This window comes from Nylanderia fulva, unplaced genomic scaffold (genome assembly GCF_048542155.1).
Source record: "Nylanderia fulva isolate GAGA-0341 unplaced genomic scaffold, ASM4854215v1 Scaffold9, whole genome shotgun sequence".
Taxonomy (NCBI): domain Eukaryota; kingdom Metazoa; phylum Arthropoda; class Insecta; order Hymenoptera; family Formicidae; genus Nylanderia; species Nylanderia fulva.
In genome coordinates, this window is record NW_028191026.1 from 28316 (window position 1) to 51272 (window position 22957).

Sequence of the window (22957 nt, forward strand, 5' to 3'; positions counted from 1 at the left end):
ACACAAATTATAGATTTTTTGTCGCTTCATGCGCATCATGCATGAATCTGAAAGCACGTATAGAAGAGAAATATACATTTACTGACAATTTCAGCCAAAGGCCATGATAAAAACAAGCAATAAAGCCTGTATCAGACTATGGATTAGGATTGAGATTGTATTGAAATATAACCAATCAGAATCAAGAAAACTAATCTCAAGCTTGTAAACTTTGCTCTGATTGGTGAAATTTCAATTTAATCCTAATCCGTAGTCTGATACGGGCTTTAGACTATCTACAGAATAAAAAAAAACTCATAAACCACACTATGATGCCGAATCTATATGTGTGTTGCGGTTCGAGGTTTGAGATTCATGTAGGTCAGTGCGGTGTTGGTCGACGTGCGTCAAAGTGGGTGTATTAGAGTGCACGCAAAATATGCGAGCGACAGTCGTTGATAGTGACGATTAGGATTGATTAAAATTTTCTTAGGAACTGATTTAAATGGTTGAAACTGATTCCTGTACAAAAGAGGGCTGAAAAAGTAATGGCGAATGGCAATGGAGTAATATCGGTGATGATAGTGACTGTCCGAGATTTTTTTTAACGAATGGCTCTGTCCGAAGTGCATAATTTAACCGCGATTGTCGACAACAATGTTTTCGCCGTTAATAAGGTGAGTTAATATACATCTGTGTGTGGATGTGTGTATGTAATACATATATACATGTATGTTATGTATTTATGTGTGGCTCTTTATAGTTCTCTATCGCTATTCATTTGATAAATCAACATTTCCTTTCGTCTTTTTTTGGCGTTTCGATGAAATATGTATCCTAGATTTGATCCATTTAGTTACATTACACTTTCATGTATGATACACATAATAATGCGCGCGCGTGTGTATATTTGAATGTGTGTGAGTAAGCGAGCGCGCGGATGTATACTTTGTCAGAAAAAAAGGAGAGAATTTGCAAGAAAGTGTAACTGGAAAGAACAGATACATTAGTATCATCCGAGAAAGAAGGAAGAAGAATGCGATCCGCAATTGTTCAAAGCGGTTATTAAACGTAAAAATGACAATTTCTCGTGAGTTTCCCGCGTTTTGCTTGGAAAAGTGCAAATAGTAACAATAAAATCTCCCACGTTTGCCATCACTTGTCCCAACGATAGTAATACATGTATATATATATGTATATATATATATATATATATATATATATATATATATATATGTATGTATGTATGTATGCATGTATGTATGTATGTATGTAATGTATATTATATATATGTATGTATATTCGCGCATATTATTGGAGTGGATCTGTCCGCCGCGGTGCAGCCACGATCGTGTGACAACGATTATTACGTTGTTGATAATAGTTGCTCTTCGCGTTCCATATTCCAAGATTTTCTCAACATTTTACTTTATCAATCATTACGTACTTATTTATGTTACACCTACTCGACTTCGCGTTATATTTTCATGTACACTAAACTTTTCGTCTCGCAATGGGGGGTTGTGTCCTTTGAAAACAATCGATAGTTATACATTGCTCGATTTACATTTTGACTTCCTTTATCATCGTCATTAATCTGATAAAATACAATATTCGAAATGTTTATATTTGTTTCAAGTTGTTACAATCATGACAAACCATCTTTACATCATTAAATTACGCGTATCATTTTATTAAATGCATGTCAAACAAGCTCGTCTGAAATGTTACATCGACAATTGTTTTCATATGTAGAAGAATAACGAGACCGAACACAGTAACAGTATGTTGGAAGTACCACGAAAGATTTACTCTAAGGGTATGCATAGTGTGGACTACAATCAATGGAGCTACGACTTAACAGGTTGCAGCATGAAAAGAAATGTAAGTAATATGTATAAAAATTGCATATTGCATATTTTCTCTCCCCCTCCCTCGATACACACACATACACATGTGCAATATGATACATTATTTATTGCAAATTTATATTGTCATCGCCATCATTTAATGCATAATTTGTCAGTTGCACGGTTGTCTTTATTTCAGATGAATAACTTTGAAGATGAAGATGGTCAAGACTTGAATAATCCAATGGTTAACGATTTGGTATCAAAAATTCTCGATGAAGATTCCATTACTAGCGATACTTGTCGCGTTAACAGCTACAACAGCGGAAATACGCATTACCAAGCAGAGTTCAGCACGTCTTGCTCCAATCAAATTGAAGATGGCTCGGATACTTATCTAACCGATTATATACATCATTTGGGAGTTCGTTATCCATGCGGCAAGTTAACAAACAATATTTACAATAATACCAAGAATGAATATCATCACGCGCCTACGAATCTTTGCAACGACTTGAAAACGCTGAATCTCGGTTCATGTATTGAGCAAAGCATAGAACAGAGTAGCAATGAAATTACATCAGCATCGTATTCATCTGATCCTCGATCTCACGTTATACATTCGAACGATGGAACGATGTACACGAGCGCGAATATGATGCCGTCGTGCAATGCGTTGTCAACAACTACAACGGGCTCGAATTACGATAAATCGCAATCGAACAACTGGACGGAACCATTCGTGACTCCCTCGATGGGTTGCAGAGGCGACATAATTGGAAATTATTCGAGAATCTCAAATTGCGTCAAACCTGATCTTAATTTCAATGTGACCGCTGCCGCCGCCGCGTTAAACCTGACTCACTTAGATTCACCAAATTCTGTTCCCATCAACGAGTTAGACTATCGTAACAGTACGAGACAAAGCGCATCATTCAACTCGTACAGTAATACTATAAATATGCATGATATGTATAATGTTAGCAATAACATTGGTTCTGGATATAGGCCCAATTCGGCGATGACTGATCTAAGCGCCGATTCCGGGTTTTTATCCAACTCGCCGTTACAACCATTCTCGCCTGCTGATACGACAACTTTACACACTTGTTTCGGAAGCGGTATACAAGGCAATAGTGGCAGCGGCGACTTTGCTAGAGACGATACCGCTAGATTAAATATGACGAGTATTAGCATACCCAACGAGCAGATTCAGTTCTTGCAACAGTCGCAAACTCGTAGCTACAAATTGATGGATCAAGCTGTGGACCAAGATTACAAAAACTTAATCACGTATTATCCCTCTGGTACAAATAGCTTTATCGCATCTTCGACGAGTAATTTAGACACAAACGAGAACGTTTGTCTCCCTAGTGATTGTAGAATTGATAATGGCTTACTGAAGATGATAAATCCAAAATCAAAGTTTATCGAAACCAAAACCTATTCACCGATAGGATTTCCAAAGAATCTGAGTTCGCGTAACTTGTATCAGCCTATCGCCAAATATGGTTGTCATCAGTATCAACAGTACACTGCCAGCAGTGGCGATACTTTGAAGATATTACAAAATTCCGCATTTTATCACAACGACTTGAAGCAGCCTAAACTGAACAATGCGTACCACAATGTGGATGGATTTGACATGGCTAAGGAAATAGCCTTTCCCTCGGCAAGTCAGTTGACCGATCGTATTGCGAGATCTGTACTGGACAAGGACACTGCCTTGTCCAATCATATTTTGAAACAACGACACCATATATCGAAAATACAGAGCATTCCAACCGGGATCCCGCCTCCTGATATTATTTTTAATTCAGGAATGATATCGAGTACAAATACTGTGAGATCATTTCCGTCAGCAATGCCGGTTTCTGTTCCGGTTCATCCTGTTCCGCGATTATTCTCCGCTCTTTACGGAGGCAATCTGAATTTTAGAAATGGGAATGGCTCAGCTAGAAAGACAGGTCCTTCGAGTATATTGCATTTCAATCTCGAACAAACGTACGAACAATTTAAGCAATTGGAGAAGGAGCGCAAGAAATGTGAGGCTGGATTGGCCGCGCATTTTCCAGGAAAACGAGTAACCAGCGCAAATAACATACCTATTCCACGTCTTCAGGGAAATCCATCAAGAGTGGATCGCTTGATAATTGATTATTTAAGAGAACACGCCCGTGTTATTACATTAATAGCAAAGGTGAGTAAAAAACCTACGCAAAAAGAAAGAGAAACGTGTTATCATTCTCTCTATTTAGATTATTGCAAATTATTATTTTTTATTTTATTTTTTCTTTTGCACATATACAAAAATTAAATAAAACAATACTTAAATAACAATAATGAAATAAATAATACAAAAATTAAATAAAACATAAATTTACAATAAATTTGTAATGATTTGCAATTGTCTAATAAATAGAGAGAAAAATATTTTCGTTTGTAATCATTACAATTATTTATCGTTTACATACATGTACAATAATTCTCATGTTATATATATATATGTATGTATGTAGGTATGTATATGTATGTATGTATCCGTATGTACAACTTTTATGTGTTATGCACAATATATACATATATATAATTCTTTTCAACTTTGCAAAATAGATGGAACGCTTACGCGGGACCACGATGAATCAACGCGTACACAAAGCTATGGAATATTGGCTGGAAGCTATTAAATATGTTCAAGAATGTCGTAAGCAAGAGATCGCGAATGCTATCAAACGTCAGAAAGAGAACCCTCATTGCATCTTAGCATATAATGATAATGGTGAGTATTAAGTATGAAATTAGAGTTTTTATAAATAAAACTAACGTAAAAGTAACATCCGAATATATATATATATATATATAAGGAGATTTAATACGTGCGTTGATTCGACTAATTGGTAAAATGAAATGCGGCTAATTAGTTTCTGGATAATCATACGAGAATGTTAATCATTATCCTCCTGTACCTCAAAACTCAAAAGAATGACCTGAAGATAAAAACTATAATCCAAACAATTTTTTATTTTTTATTACAAATTTTCAAAATTTACATTAATTAAATATATTTGGTGGAACTCTCTCTTGAAAACTTGTTGAGAATTCTAAAATTGTAGATGAAAACTTGGAAGAAAATTTTTGTTTCAAGTTTTATATTTTCAATTGCTTCCAGTCTTATTGAATTGTGTGTATTTTCGTGAAAACCGCAAAAATACTAACTTTTTTTTTTAATTTTGAAAAAGTAGAACCTTTGCAAATATATGTACACCAATGTTATATATGTTATACAATTAAAACTAAAAAATAATATATCGCAAAGAGTAAAGTCAGGTCTACCATCGATTCAAATTACTTCTGATCGTGTATGATATATCTGCTATATATCTTGAATATCTCTTAATTTATTATGTATATGTGCGTGCGTCCAGATATTCTGACTTTGGCTGGAAGCGTTCACGAACTGACAAAGGCGTCGCGGTACGCGCGGACCGGTATGTATAACGCGCTCCAAGCTACCCTACTCTATGATTTGGATATAGAGAAGAAAGTCATCGAGACTCCCAAGGATCCGGTTCTTGAGACACAAGTTCATAATGAAAGTCAAATGAAAGACGAAACCGACGATTATGCAAGCAATACCTAGCAAATTTGCGCTGAATTCACTCGGTATCGCTCATCTTGAAGTACTAAATCGAGTCCAGCAGCTTTTTACTTACGTATAGTATTACGTTTTTGAAAAGCTTTTGCTGGTGTTTATGATTATTTTACTGTTGAAACAAAATGCCGCCCATTAAATTCGAGACTTTTACTCGCGATACACACAAAGTAACACGCACGAATGAACAAGAGTGAAACGGAATTTTGGGAACGCATGCAATAACCTTTTACAGGTTATCGATAACTCCATAGTTTTCTACCGTACGTATTTTAATGCTTACGACAATGTAACATGACTTTTAGACTTCTCGAGGACACCGATTTAGATGCAAGATTCGCTAAACTGCCCTTTATCCTTCATCGGTTTATCTCTATCGCGTGTAAAATATCTGCTTTTTATTCGACATTACACAAATAAACCGAAAGCAGTATCAATCGTGTTTAAATCGTTGACAACAAGAAGGAGATTGCTCAGATGTATTACATCGTTTAGAAGTGTGATGAAAAAAAGAATCGTTCTTCGTACAATTTTATTTATTATATACATACATACGTACATATATATATATATATATATATATATATATATATATATGTATATATATATATGTATGTATGTATATAACTTAAGTTAAATAGGCGGATAATTAGGCAGAAGACGCCGATGTACTCGTTTAAAATGTTCGGCAGTAACTTGTTAGATTAGCTCAATGTGGCCTTCCTTGAATGTGTGACCTATAATGTGTGGTAGTAGATGTTCCAAGATTTAAATATTTCGTAAGGTGTAAGTGCGATTATAATCGTACGCACTACACACGAACTATATATTATATATATATTAAAATGTTGTTTACATGGTAGAGTAAAACGCCAGACTTTTCCATTATATTGACATTGTTCCGGATGTATTCTCGCTCCTACGAATACAAAAAAAAGAATACATATGTTCCTTTCGATACGTATATGTGCGAGATAAAAGCCATCTATATTACAAGATACGCACAACGAGAGCCACATTAATATATAAAGACATTTAAGAAATGATCTGCACAGTACAGTATGTATGTACATTAATATGTAAGCGTGTTCTTAATTTATGTCAATACTATTGCTGTTTCTTTCGCTTCACGAACTACTTATTATTATTTATTTTGTATTGTACAAGAAAAAAAAATACACGCGCTATTGTAATATTGTCGCGAGCAAAACAACAAATGAGATCGCAAATAATGCGCGAATAATCGTATAGTTGTAACAAATGTTGATTAACAGAACACTACGTGCTTTTCTTTCGCGTATTATTGTGAATTGAAGAGCTTGTACAAAGACTTCATTTCTTCCCAACACAAATCACTTTAAATTCATATTTTTCAAGAGTTTAGTATTATTTATGAATAAGCTCTTTAATTATATTTGTTGCTGCGATACTTTTTTATCTTTAATTTATAATCCGTATGATTAATTTAGATTCCTTTATATTTTATTCTCTGAAAAAACCGCAAAGATTCACGTGTTACAAGAAAAATGTGCGTTTATGTGTGTATTGTTGGAAGGAGGGGGGGGGGGGGTGAAATCTTTTAAAACGTATAAAGTTTATTATTATACGGTATCGCTGCAAAAACATTGAAAATACAATATGGATGTGTATCTGACAATCCCATTTAAATCACATGCAATATTACAATACTATTGCAAATTTATGCACGCACAAACAAATATGCATACACACACACACATATGATTGCACGCATACATATACGTACGCATATCGATATAGAAATTGGAATAATCAAACGTATTTTCGGTGGTTTTATAAAGTGGAAACAATAATTTAGTACAATCGACCAGATTTAGAAGTAAAATTAAAATTGAAAGATTTGTGTGTAGCAAGAATAAGTCCTTCTCTCTAACTTTTAAGTTAATCAATTTCAAGTTTTAAAATCGCATATATTGCAAATAAATTTTACAAGTAATAGATGCATTTTTTGCTCAAAAGATATTCAATTTAATTGATGTTTAATAATGTTAATTATTCGGTAATCATTTTGCAATAAAATCAACTTCCAACTGTTTGAACTTATGAAATTCACTGCCATAGTCGACAACTTGCGTATAATTGCCGGTCCTTGAATACTGTCGCAAATATCAGTGAAAATGTTAATTTTCGCGCTTTTACAACAATATTCAGTGTTGATGCCCAAGATATAGTGTTTCATACACGCTATTGATAAATAATTACTTTTTGATTAATGAAGGAAAATTTCTTTTACATCTTTAAAAATGACGATATAAGAATCGACATATCGAGTCCATAGATGAAATGTTTTCTCCCTTATGTTCTTCTAAACCACCAGAATAATATTGATTATTCTTGTTTCAAGTAATAAACATCAATGTAAATTGTATATACATGTATATAGCAATCTTGAACCAATGACATTTTCATCTTTTGCGAAAAATATTGTTTATTAAATGAATTTTTATAGACTTAAATGGACATTGGCTTCTCTCGATGCACATTTTTTTCATTTACAAAATAATTTTTTAATCTCGTTTTTGAAAAACTTGAATTGAAATTCGATTCTATATTATATTTAATACTTTATACATTTTGTGATCTTATTCTTAAAACAAAGTGGCTTTGATTCAAGATTTTTACTATTTAATACACGTATAGAATTAACAAGTTTTTTCGGTATTAATGTGTAACAATTATTCCGTAGTAGAAGCGTTATTGTGAATTTCCTCAAGAGTTTAATCAAATAATTTGAATGGTTTTACTTGTTTATCTTAATATACCGGAAAAAGAAAGTTGTTAAAGATATTTGCATATTGCGTATTGTAGGCATACGTATGCGTATGTTTTGTGTGTGCGCGCGTGCGTGCGTGTGTCGTGTGTGCGTGTGTGTGTGTGCGTGTGTGTGCGCGCTCATTGCGATAAAATGATATAAACGCGTATATGCATATATATATATATATATATATATATATATATATATATATATATATCTGTGTGTATGTATGTATGTTTGTATGTATATGTGTGTAAAGAAAGCGGTTTTGTAATAATATAGTCGAGAATGGCAGAAACTGACCAATTTTTAAATATAAAACTATTAAACTATCATTACATGTATTGTATAAAACAAACGGCACATGTACATAGACCAAGCAATTACGTGCTAAATATTTGCTGTAGTAACGAAGCTGCAAATTGATAGTTTAAATTTAGAGAGAGATAATTAATTTCTCTTAGTGTCTTCCTCAATATTATAATGACAATTTTTCACTATGCGATACATTGAAAAAAAGATTTAGATAAACAAACACTGTTTATTTTTTAATTTTAAACTATCAACTTTGATAATGTGCAGATGGATTGCTTGGTTCTACATATGTATATGTATATGTGTGTGTGTGTGTGTGTGTGTGTGTGTGTGTGTCATGCATAATTCGAAACAAAGCTCTCGATGAGCACTCGTGATAACGATCGTATCAATAACACGATATCGAAATTCATATCTCTCATCTTAACAGAATCGCGATCTCGTCCGCTATTAAATATCATGAAAATATTCTTAAAAAATTTGAAAATAATATTTGATCGATGAAGGATTGAGAGTATGTTGAAATGGATAGAGTTAAATTATGATTGGTACATAGCGCCGAAACGGTAACGAGCTGGCAATGCGCATGCGATTGATTTGTAATTATTTTTCTAGTTATTTTTCTCGAAAGTATATTTGTCTCTCTCTTATTTAGGAAAGACTCGTCGCGAGAACATTGTTTGCGAAAGGTGCGGTATATATATTTGTTACTTGCAACTTGAGTTTGTAAGTTGTGCGTACGTTTATAGTTATTGATTGACGCGACCACTTTATTATATTCTAAAGTGGCGAAAGCTTTTTTAAACGATCAGTATTTATAACACTGAGATATGTTGACTAATATTTAAAAATTTTAATGAGTTTGTTATATTTTTAGTTATATTTTTCATTTTTTTATTGGGTCAAGCCAATTTCAACTTTTACGTATGCGTTGTATAAACTTTATAGTTTGAGTTTTATTTAGTTATTTAATATGTTTTTACTCGTTCAATTGTTCCTAAAGAATGTAAAAAAATTTAGTATTAAATTAGTACATGCATTCTCTTGACTAGTCGAACATACGTACATAGTCTCAAAGTTTTTTTTGACTTGCAATCTCTTTCTCTCTCTCTCTCTCTCTCTCTACTTTAGCAATATTTAAATCGCTTAAATAGCTTGAATAGAGAGTAAAAGACGTACTCATGTTATAAATTTGCATTATTATAATGTGTTACACACAGACATACACAAACAATTTATTATATAAATTTATTATTTGTTTATTTAATATATAATTAATTTTTAATATACTTTCTCAAATCTCTTTGCATTGCTTGAATTTACCAATAATTTGAGATGAGTGTGTAAATAAATATTCCAAGGAATTTTTGTTTTGAATCGAAATGACGAGAATAATTAGCATCATCTCGAAATATATCTCCGTTTTTGGTTGCATATAATATCATGTATTAATTTTGCGATTGTATATTTATCGTAGGGAATAAATAGGCAAAAGAAAAAGAATATACATATATAGGTAACAATGTGAAATGAAAGTTGAGATATAATGTCAAGTGTATGTATAAACGTATGTTAACCATATGTCCTGTTTTAAAACCATATTATTTCTTATAGCGAACTCATCGCCAGTGTTACATTTGAAAGGTTTGCTGTAAACATCTTTGTTATATATATATATAATGCTTATACTTTGCAACGTATTGCAATTGTAACACATTTTTAATATGATTAAAAAAGAGAAAAGTAGTATCCGCTCATTGTATTGAAGGTCAGTAGATTACGTTCAATAGAAAATGTTTTATTTTTTGATATTTTGTACTTTCTTCTCAATTGTCTTAATATATATCTGCACTTAATATATATTTTATTTCACAATAAGTATACGAAACATTTTTTGGAGAAGAACTTGAAACTGGTCAGAATCTATTATAGAAAAATATAATATGGTAAAAAACTGGACATATTTTGAAATAACATGCGCGTATACACATATACATACACACGCGCACACACACTTTGTAATCTCTGCCAGAAGAAAAAAAATTAAAGTTTGATATTGAGATCTAGTAGATATTTAAGCTCCGCTTTGTGTAATGATATTCGCAATCATCTTCCCGCTTATATCGGAAATAAAACTGCGAACAAATACTATAGAGCAAAGTAGATGGATTGTAGCGTAGTTTAAATAGATTGTTAATATTCTAGATATGTTATCGGCCCAAAGTGACTAAAAATGGCACGAATAAGCTCAGGTCTGAAGCTTCCTAATTATCCAACAATGTTAGATATCTAATAATTATGAAATTAGACGGCATCCACTATGAATAATTCTTTCCATCGCGTTGTTTGTTTTTTTTTTGCTCATATCGTTGTGTGTATGTATAGCGTAGCAGATTGAAATTTTAATACAATTTCGGCGAGTTTAGATGCGGATGCTGTGTAGACGCAAGTTCTACACATTTTATTCGCAATAAATGAAATCTAACGATTGGTGAAAAACGTCTTCTCTTTTTTTTTGTATCGAAAATTGAACTCACTGAAATTAAAGGCAATTTTCAATCAATTCATACTTGGCCTACATTGACCAGAATCGAAAGAATAAAGCGTAATTTTTACGCTACATGAAACAAAAGCGTTGAATGAATTATCGCTCGGCCGTCTATGAGGAATGGTGCTTTCTTGCCGGCCAGTTTTTACTCGTAACACATTGCCGCTCACTTTACATAACATTGTATTAGATAAGCAATAGGTCTATATTCTCTACGCAAAGAAGAAGAAACAAGGCGCGAGTCTCTCTTGCGTAGATATATCGTTAACTGTTTGTCTTGAGACACGTATGTACGACTCGTGTGCCGTTTATATGTTAAAACATGTGCTCCTATTTCGTAATGATGCCACTTCTAATTATAGCTGTTACATAAGCTTACTGAAAATCCTCGATTAAACTCGTCGACGAGAGAGCCTCCGGGTCATATGGATATAATTCGTCGTATAATTAGCATCGGAGAGAATGCTTCAAAGACTTTCCGTTTAACGCGAATAATTTCTACGAATTTGTCTCTATATAAATCTCATAATAATATATGTAATTGAGACGTTAATGTAATAGTCCTATTTTTTAGCAAATACGAGAACTAATCTTAAATACATATTTAACGTTTCAATAACTATTATCAGTTTCAATATTTATAGAAATAGATTTGTAGAATTTATTCATCGAGTAAAAAGTTTCAATAATTTCATATGTCGTTTATACAGTTAGACACTGTCCAGTTAATTTCGCGATGAAGCGAATAAAAGTTAACATTTAAAGTAAATCGAATAAGAATTTATTTATTCAACGTCTTTTAAATCCGAAGAATGGCATTTGGCTCGTTGCGTTAGACATGCACTTTGCACTTGATTCGTTACGCATGTAATGCGTGCAATGCGTAAAAAATAATGTAACGGTCAGATATTTTTAAACATTTTTGTCATATTATTATATAACGATTATATAGGCAACAATATTTAAACTGGAGCCTTGAAAATTAAAATTTTATTTTTATTTTTGGCTTCTTTTTCGTGCTTTATTTTATATTTATATCTCTGGGTTTTTGGTTTTTTCATTTTTTTTTAACTATTGATACAAATGCAGTGAAGATTTTTACATATAATTATTGAGATTATTATTATAAATATAAATTAACAGCAAAATGTGTCAATTGCATACACAATTATGCGCTTAAAATTTATTTGCTTTTCTTTCAATTTTTTATAGATGTATGCGCTGTTAAAAAGTTTCATAATCTCCGTTTATTTAAAATAAATAAAAAAGATGGATTTATAAAGTTTAGTAATAAGTTGTTCGATTTTTATTTAAAAATGTAACTTGTACAGACTATTTGTCTATAAATGTAATTTACAAACATTCACGTCCGAAATAGATTTTAAGATTAAAAGTTGTCAATCAGAGAAGAAAGGAGGGAGGCAAAGGGGTCCTAATAATCCTACGTATATAGTTTGAAAGCTTTTTCCAATCTCGCGATGACTTTGAATCAACAGACTGAGCAACTTTGCATTTTGGCTTCATGTGGCCTTGTTTCATTACAATCGAAAATTGCATATGAAGAGACCAAATGAGAAAAAGAGTACTATCTTTTAAGCTTCGATATGCGTGTCATCGGTAAAATGCAATTCGCTGAAGCGACCTGACTCTCTTAAAGCGTGTCTCGAACAAAAAGGCAACATATCGATCCTCTTTCCGCTTGTGATTCAAATTTAATAAAGATGACAATCGTGTCATGTATGTATACACCACCTCGATAGATGTATGTCCCAGATGAGGGAGAGGAAACAAAAAAATAAACGGCGTAAACGGCCTAGTCACGTCGACGAGATCGAGCGAAAGTGCTCGGTTTGTGGACCATTAAAAAATGAATACTGTACAACGATTGCGCTACAATAATCTTTAATGTACTTGGATGAAGCGAGACGCAATGGCTCTCGTACATGCGAGCACATGTGCGCGAGTCATGTGTACGCGCGTATACATATATATGTATATACATACATATATATATATATATATATACATGTAAAGAGCGAAACATTATAAATTAATTCTGTAAAAGCATTCATTTAGAAAAAAAGTAAAAGTTGCAAGATTTAAAGAGACAAAATTTGATGATTATAATGTAAAAAGATCAAGATTACATTGAAATGTAGATCAAGATCTACTCTTTTTGTGTTTGGACAAAAATTGTAAAATTAATATCTATATTGCAGTTTTCATCTAAGAGAAAAAATTAAGACGATTTTCCATTTAAAACATATGAAAAATATTACGTGTTCCTCTATTTTTTTCATGTCTCTTATTATTAACAAGTTCGTATTAAAATTAAGATTGGCTATAATTTTATGGCTTAAGTATTATTAATAGAAAAGAATCGAGTTCTGGTTAAACATATAGATAGAACCGTCATTGTTATTTTCGAATAACGCAACCATCAAAATATGATCAGCTATATCTAACTATAAATATCCTTAATTTCCAAATCTTGCAACTGTTTGTTTGAAACAATTCTTTTTTTTTCTTTTTCATGAAATCAGCATTTTTGTAATCTATTTTTTTTTACTTATCCACTCTACATATGCAGAGTGTGTATATCAATATTACTGTAAAATATATAACTTTTAATATAATCGGCCGAATACTCGAAACGCGAAATTTCAAAGTTTTCTGTAAAAATTTCAATGCTTCTAGGCTGTGATTTGTAACTGAAAAATTTATCGCGCGATTATTATCGAAACAAATGACAATCCTCCTCCAAGCAAAGTTAGACATGAAAGAGAAAAAGAAACAAAAAATGCATTAAAAGTAAGAAACATTTGGATACGCCTTTGGATTCCTCTTTGTCCTATTCGCGATATTTTGGCCCAACATCAGTATATATAAATTTTATTTCGTCAACGTTCACTACATTTACAAATGCGAATAGCGAACATTTATCGAACTAAAAGGAAAAGAAATGAAAAAAGGTGAATGAAAAGTATTTGAAATTATTATGCATAGGACGTGAGGAAAGTAAGATGGAAAACTAATGTTTTTTGTGTAACACATATTGTAATATGGTATATACTTGTAATACTATATTGATCTGAAGCAGTGTAATAATGAATAATAATACAGTTGAATGATATATATGTATATATAGGCTGATAGATGATAGGCTGTGGCAAAAGACCATTATATATATATATATATATATATATATATATATACTTTACATCAGATATCTTCTCTCGAATCGTTTACTCTCGTTAAGTATATAAAAGAGAAACAGCATTATTCAAAGACACATCTGTTGTTTGAGCGTGTAAAAGTCGGTCCTACTATTTGTCACACAACGATTACCTTGCACAAACCGTACCTAATTATATACAATACATACATACATACGTAGATGTATGTGTGTGCGTGCGTGCGTTTGTGTGTATGTTGATATAATAGGATATTTGCCTATATAACATAGAATATATATATATATAGCATCTGCCGTAATGATTGTCAATATATAATGTATATCGTACCTATTGTATTCTTAACGCGAGCAAATTATAGTGAGCTATAGTGAGCTATAGGCTGTAAATCAGAATCTTCGATCGAATCAGAGCAGATTGGTTCTTCGATCGTGTATAATATAATGTGATGCTGTTGCTTCGAAAAAGTTTCGAAAGAAAATTTTGTGAGGCTAATCGATTCTTTCTCTCCTTTTTCTTTCTTTTTTTATCTATTTTTTCAATCAGCCTTATTTATATATATGTAGTCTATCTATAAATAGATTTGCATTATATGTATATTATATTCACTTTCTGAGATTCCTATCTATCAGTTATTGCATCTATGTCATATAATAAATAATGAAAAATATGCATCTAATATATAAAATTACAAAATATATCATTATTATATTAATGATCATATATTAATATATATGACGTTCTCTTTTTTCTCTTTATTCAAAATTTCGGTTAAAAGAAAAAAGAAACATAATTCAAGGTTATAATTTTTACAAATTAAAATAATTGTTATTAAACTTTTTGTTATCAATGTATCTTTCTTTTTTTATAAAAAAAGAAAAAAATTATTTAATTTAAAAATAAAGACTTATTTTTATTTTATATTTAGAAAAATTTTTTAAGAAAATAAGATAACAAATCTGTTGCATAAATCAAGATGGAAAATATATCACTATATAGAATACGTTTATTGTGATTGAGAGAGAAAGAGAGAGACATTTTAAATATGTATACACCTATTTGTGTGTGGCTACATGCAAATTTATATCTGATAACACCGTATACTAATTTCTCGTGAAAGACATCGAAGCGGCACGGCACAAACGTTTATATCAATCGCATAGACTTATTGTTAGTTCGCTAGTTGAAATAAAGAAACAATGTCTTATAGATTCTTGCTCAAACAAATCGTTTTATTGCTACTGAAAACGATATGCAATACGCACATATCGTCTTTGATTTAAATTTAAGTATATATACATATGTAGTAGCACGAACAACGTGGACCATTCTATACGTTTGATCGCGATCATATATATATATATATATATATATATATATGTATGTATGTATGTGTGCGTGTGTATGTGTGTATGTGTGTGTGTGTGTGTGTGTAATGTACATACATATTATGTATATACATATATATGTATGTATAGTATGAATAGACGGAGCATATGTTATTGACTGATGCTAGAGCATCCTGATTCTGGTATGATAAAACCGAACAAAACAAAAAATGCACGGACATTCTCTTTCATTCTATTATAATATATGTCTATAGAAAAAAAGATAAAAGAGAGAGAAAGAGAAAGTACATCCATGCATTTCCTGTTGTGTCTCATTAGCTTGTTGACATCAAGTTCTTTATTTATAAGGAGAGATAGGCAATGCTCCGTCTATATATTTAATCACGATAGAACACATGATAATAGTTACGACGAAATTCCCATCTCTATTCTGTATTTCTGTAGCAGTAATAATGTCATTTACAATGATGTTACAGATGACGTGAAAGTGATAAATTTCCGCATGGACATTTTTCACAGAACACTTGAATTAAATATACATATTTGCATACTTAAATGAAAAATATGTATATTATTGTATATGTATGAAAAATAGAATTTAAGTAATGAAGAAAATTATGTTCATTTTTTTATATTGATAAATATTTTAATTGTGTGAGAAAAAATGGCATCCACCAGTGAGTCACTACTGCAAAGTTAATAACAGCAAATTTTGAGCAAGAACCATCTTTTCAATTGACAAATGTATAATATGTCAATTATGTCGCGATATCAAAGTCACTCCAGAGTTCTCCCTCTACGAATTTTCAAATCTTTATAATCAGAAATATAAATATATGTGCGTATATGTAGCACGTTTTTATTTTTACAAATATTAAAAAACAAATTTTATTTTCGGCAGAAAAACGTAAACGCTTCTTTAAACTTTTAAAATTCACATTTCGACATTTTTTATATCGCATTTCTTTTAAATAGCATAACGATTATGTAATGTTAATCCTTAAGCACTATACAATATATATCTTTATAAAAATTAAGTTAAAATTGATAAAGGCTATAATTATAATAATTATTACAGTTATTACATACATTATATACATTTAACAATACACAGATGTATGAAAAAATTATTTTATTTGTTTTAGTACCGATAATATTTGTTATATCTCGTAACGGGTTAATTTTGGCAGAATTAATTTGAAAAAGTTTAATGAAAATTTCACGTGAAATTCATCGACACTCCACGTCAGTGCTAACAATATAATATAAGAGTGCTTAAAAAGCGCATATATGCGACTATAATATGCATAGCATAATGTGTCATGAATTTATATTTAATAACATATATATTCTCCATTGCTGCCAAAAATTTCATCTTTTGAAAGTTTTTTTTGTGGTGTCTCTGACGGAAATAATTTTTCACATAGACAGTTTAAAAACTCCCAGTATAGACAGTTTGAGTAAAAATGATGGGATTTTCACAATTAAATGTAAATTCCAACTTTTATTTCACTTACGCAATTGCATTTTTCCGAGCCGTGCTGCGTTTTTGCGAATCCTTAAATATTGGCGCGTATTTTTATAATATATAACGTACATAATTCACCAGCGCGCGATATATTTCCACATTATTATATGCAATTCATAAAAGCTTTTATACACTACACATACATATACATATACGTATATATATATATATATATATATATATATATATATGTGTGTGTGTGTGTGTGTGTGTGTATAAAAGATTATTTTATTTGCTCAAATAATCTCATATATTATATATAGTATATTTTCACTTTAGTACTAATAACATCCATCTTGTAACAACTTTATTTTAATATTATCTAAAATATGAAAATTTCATACAATCATGACGCCAGTATTTAAGAATTAATTCAAACGCACGTGATATGTAGTAATCTCCGAATTAAAAAGATCAGATTATGGCTAGCGTGATTTGTGTGATGCAAAAAATTGAGCATACAAAATCACATTTTCATAAGAGTCGTAAAAGTAGTCGTAAATACGTATATATAAATCTGAGCTTAATGTATTCTCTCGTATGGGACTCCTATTTGTACTTTACTAGTTCATTGAACGCCCATCGTGTTGGATTACATTGTAGAAGAAAGTTTGGAAAAAAGGCATATGTCTTTTTTTGTGACGCGCCCTAATCTCTCCGAAATCAATTGTATAATTTCTTTGTACGCTTTAATGTGTGTGAGTTGTGTATGTATGTGTGTCTGTGTGTATACACACGTGTATGAATGTAATCAATAAAAGACAACGTATTTACGTGCTTTCGCTTTAAGAAACATTTAATAATATAATGTATCATCTTAAAGAGCGTGATATTGCTCCAACAAAATCTAGAAAAAAAAATAATTTGTTTTTTTTAATTATTTAATCTCCTTGTTATGTTCGAACGAGAGAGATTAGTAAATGTGTTTTACTCAAAGTGTCCTTCCTACGTAAATTTACTTGTTCATTCTTATAAACTATAAATAAATGGTATCTTTCATGTTCACATGTTGTTCATATGTTTGTTCATTACAAGACCCCTCTTTAATTCGCACTGATCCTTTAAATATATACAATATATAATGTGTTGTGTTAAACAACGACATTCTTAGCTTATAGTAGTTTCCAACGTGTGCATATATATATATATATATATATATATATATATATATATACACACATCATGTGTCGATGTTAATTTAACATTACTATCAGCTGTCATTATGACAATATGTCACAATAAAAGGCTTAAATTTTGGAAGAAATGCTCACGAATGTTTTCAATTAACATATGCGTATATAATCGATTTTCTTTATTTCAAAACATTCGTGAGCATTTCTTCCAAAATTTAAGCCTTTTACTGTGACATTGTCATGACAGTGACAGCTGATAGTAATGTGCAGTAATGTTAAATTAACATCAACACATGATATATATATATATATATATATATATATATGTATATGTATGTACATATATATGTTAAGACAAGAAATAAATTTACAATATTATTCTACGCACAGGCAGAGACTTATTATTTTTCAATAATTTACATATACACTGGTTCATACAGAATTCTTACAATTACATTTTACATTATAAAAAAATGTATCAATATATTGTACACACTTTTCTTCGAGAATCTTTGCAATAAGCAAAAACATCTCGAGACGGACATTTATGTAAAACTTGTACAAGATATACAATTGCACATAAAAGTAAAGAAATACTCTTGATATTGGCAATAAAAAAATTATATATAAAATTACTGAGAGGAATAGATGAAACGCCGTATGTCATGCGTACATACGCATATGCTAGACGTTATAAAATCTAAAAAAATTATTTTAAAAGTCAATTATTTAGATAAGATTCATAATAAAAGTTTTGTACGCAATTGATTATTGATTCGTAATTAATGAAGTTCCAGACTGAAATTTTTATTCCTTATTGTATCCGCACTTTCTGAACTTTGAGATTTTCTTTTTTGTAAATTCTATAATTCACAAAAACAAAAATTTCAAGATCAGAAATTGCGGATACAAGGAATAAAAATTTCAGTCTAAAACTTCATTAATTACGAATCAATCAACTGCGTCTAAAACTTTATTATAAATCTTATCTTAATAGATAACTTTTCGTTGAAGCATTTGAATTTTATTACAAAACTGGCAGTTGAAACAGCTTTTACGTTAAAAGAAATCTGAACTAGTTACACATCAACTATATATAAAAAGAACTAAATTAAATATATCTATTTTTGCGAATAGATAATTTTCATTAAAGTGATATGACATGTATAAAAGGTAAAATATTGATTATCGATATTCTTTTTTTTCGCTACAAATTTTAACAATTGCACTAGGACCAACTCAACTATATCGATTAAAAATTCAATTAAAAAAAACAATCAGAAATATTTTATCGAATTCAACTTTTAACATTTTATATGTATATCTCTTTCCAAATAAACTTTAAATAATTCGACAAAAAAAATAAAATCAGAATTGAAAATTGATCCCGAGGGTGTCATACGTTACCATTATTTATATATATTTTACACTTCTCGAGTTTAATTTGCTAAAAGTCTCTTATATTTCGAATCGTTAATTATTCGAAAATTATTATATATATCATGTCCTTTTTGCTAAATTGATAAGAGATTTTAAAAAAACTGTAATAGTAAAGAATATCAATATAGCAGGTCCAATCGGACCTACTCTCTACATATCATGTAAAAGTAGATGTGTTATCATGACCAAAAATGCCTACCTAATAAATCTTGGAATACTTGTAACATTTTTAACATACATTACACAATACATAATATTGTGGTAAATATATAAAATTATAAAACAACTCTCCATGTGTATTTAATTACTAAATAATAATCGATCAATTAGCTGCCCTTATATAATATTATATATAATAAATTCATAAAGAGTGCCTCTTCTCGCATGCTAGATTACTTGTAAACTATCTTTGTCGCAAAGTTGAATTGAGAATGTTGCAATATTTTTCTATAGTGAATGCTATACATGCCTTATCATAAACTGGAATTAAACGTACGTTTTGGAGAGCGTATTTAAGACATACGCGAAATAATAACACTTCTACTTTAATAATACACGCAATTTACAAAACATCTCGATATTGATTTACCTATCAACAGATCATTTATCGCTATAGCTTCACTAACTTAATACGAGACTTTTTCAGTAAATATCGAACGTATTGTAATATATAACATTATCCAAATTATCGCGACTAATATCGTTAATTTTGGCACTTTTAAAATGCTGAAAAATGCATTTATACTCGCGTTACACTTTTATAAAATCGCACAATTTCTGTCACATATATCTTATTATGCTACAATGTGGCCAAAAGATTGTGGCGGATTATACTCGTTATATAAACATGTGTGTGTATGTGTGTGTGTGTGTGTATATGTACATATACATACGTATACGTATAATAATATTAACTATGGCAGTCTATCAAATACACATATTTATACAGCCAATAGACAATTTTAATTACAAAATGGTCAATAAATGGACCAACATACATATATTTAATGACGCGACTCTAACGACAAACAATAAAATTAACAAAACTACTTATTATTATATACTACTCAATCTTGTTAGCTGCTGTAATGTATATAAAGACTAATTGGTAATCGATATTAACATTGTTTCAAAGTTAGCGCTGATACGATAAAATACAATTAAATTTTCATACCGCAATTTCGATTGAGTGCACATAGTACACATTCACTCAGTTTTTTATATTCCATTTGATAAATATAGTGTGAAAACTATGTATGATGGGCGTACTTGATACACCAGTGTGCTTTCAATTGACGCTCGTTAATAGATTTTACTATTACTTCATAGTATAAATATTATAATTTGTCTTTATACAAATTTCATAAATTCCCATCAGTATATAATGTAATACATTTATACGCACTGCAGCTAGTAGAAAATGGAACCCGAATATTTTATACACATCTTCGTTGCAATTGAATATTATTGAGAGTAAATTTTACAAAATCTAATTTTACTAATTGAATTGAATGAACCAAATTCGTTATAGCGACAGTAAAATCGCAATTTAAACCATTTTCAAACTATATACTTTATTAATATACCTGAATTATAATACTATATAATAGATTTATTCGCCTTCTTTCCTATTAATATTAGTGTGATCAATTATCTTCGATAAAATATAAGACAAATAGTACTTTTCTTTCTACGAGATTTAAGTGAAAGAAAAATATCCCCTACAAATTTGTTCAACAAATTTTGCAAGTTTTTTTTTCTACTTGCTTATTGCACATAAGAAATAAAATGTACATAAATTCGATCACACTTCTTTCTTTCTAAAACTACAAGTCGTTAATTGTTTTTTTTTACAAGAATGTTAAAATATTCGATTTAATTAAATATACCGTGAATTATATCGAGATTTCATTATTAAAAACAAAAATAAAATATCGATTTTTTTTCTTAATACATATTTCTTCTTTTTAAAATTGATAAAACATATTATAAAAAGACGGCAGTGAATCACGATAAAAGCAAACTGTAGAATCATAAAATTAGAAAGAGAGCACATCAATCGTAAAATGTTTGTAGAATATGATGTCATTATCCATTATTTCATGTTTGTATATAAAATACATATAAATAATATTCGATCAAGTTTTGATATTAATATTATATTTGTTGAAAGTTCAATCTATGGAAAAAATAAAATAAAATGTTTCAAATTGAAAAGAGAAATTTCAAAAATATTTCAAAGAATAGAGAATATTTTTTTCCTTTTATCTTTTTTATCTCATATCTTTTACTCTCTTTTTACATAGAAAGACACTATATTTTCTACAACCGCAGCACAATTATACGTTTGTAATTTGACACAAATATATCTTTACATATTTAAATGCGCAGACACATTGCATACTTTTTTCCATCTATATTTTATAGTGATAAAAATTTACTTGATAAATAAAGAGGGAGAAAACTATTGCAACTATGTAAAGATAAAATAGGAATTTTTGTCTACAAATTTTATGCTTTAAAAACGATCATTCTATGCTATGTCACAAACGTATTTGTTCTTATGCACTTTTTATAGGTAGATTATTAGATAAAGTCTATATAAATTTAGAAAGCATTTGCTTAAGAATCATCATTAAACGTATATAAATAATACATGTTCAAAACAGCATAGGCTTTATATCTCAAAATATCTGTTCATTTTTATATAATCGCACATGTAATGGCAGTGATACTTATACATTATGTCATGTGCATTTATCGGTTCGTAACTCGTCAATCCATTAATTTCAATATCGTTATCCGATATACATATACATACATACATACCTACATACATGCATACATACATACATACATATACATATATTATACTATATAATATTTTGTGTGTGTGGAGGGGGGTGTGTACATACGTATGTACATATAATTGCCGAAAGATACTAAGAAACTAATCGAGTTTAAAGCAAATCGGTGGTTAAATATAATATCACGCCTCATGTCGCGGGTTGTATAAAACAAATAAATGTAGTACGAAAACTTGATGGCTGTGACTAGGGAGGTAATACATCCAGTTTTAGGCCTGTCTTCGGCTTACAAAAGCCACAATAACCGCCGCATTTACCGAGAATTCGCTGATTATTCTAAATAATGTAAATATAATTTATTATATATA

At 30.2% G+C, this 22957-nt stretch overlaps 2 protein-coding genes across 6 annotated transcripts in view; one reads left to right on the forward strand and one right to left on the reverse strand.

Annotated features, from left to right (window-relative positions):
* Positions 1 to 227: 227 nt before the first annotated feature.
* LOC114946405 (uncharacterized) lies at positions 228 to 18214 on the forward strand. Of its 2 annotated transcripts, none has more exons than XM_029322867.2 (5): positions 228 to 656; positions 1735 to 1863; positions 2029 to 4029; positions 4443 to 4608; positions 5255 to 18214. In XM_029322867.2, the coding sequence occupies exons 1-5, from the start codon at positions 591 to 593 to the stop codon at positions 5467 to 5469; spliced, it is 2577 nt and encodes an 858-aa protein (XP_029178700.2). In that variant the 5' UTR covers positions 228 to 590; the 3' UTR covers positions 5470 to 18214. The 2 variants fall into 2 exon arrangements, with proteins under 2 accessions (XP_029178700.2, XP_085345901.1); XM_085489775.1 differs by lacking the exon at positions 228 to 656 and adding an exon at positions 1007 to 1069.
* Positions 17857 to 22957, reverse strand: part of LOC114946452 (ADAM metallopeptidase with thrombospondin type 1 motif A) — a 40407-nt gene continuing 35306 nt past the window's right edge. For all 4 annotated transcript variants that reach the window (XM_029322943.2, XM_029322941.2, XM_029322942.2 and 1 more), the window contains exon 30: positions 17857 to 22925. In XM_029322943.2, the coding sequence (XP_029178776.2) occupies positions 22836 to 22925 (90 nt within the window). In that variant the 3' untranslated portion in view covers positions 17857 to 22835. The remainder of the gene's footprint in view (positions 22926 to 22957) is intronic.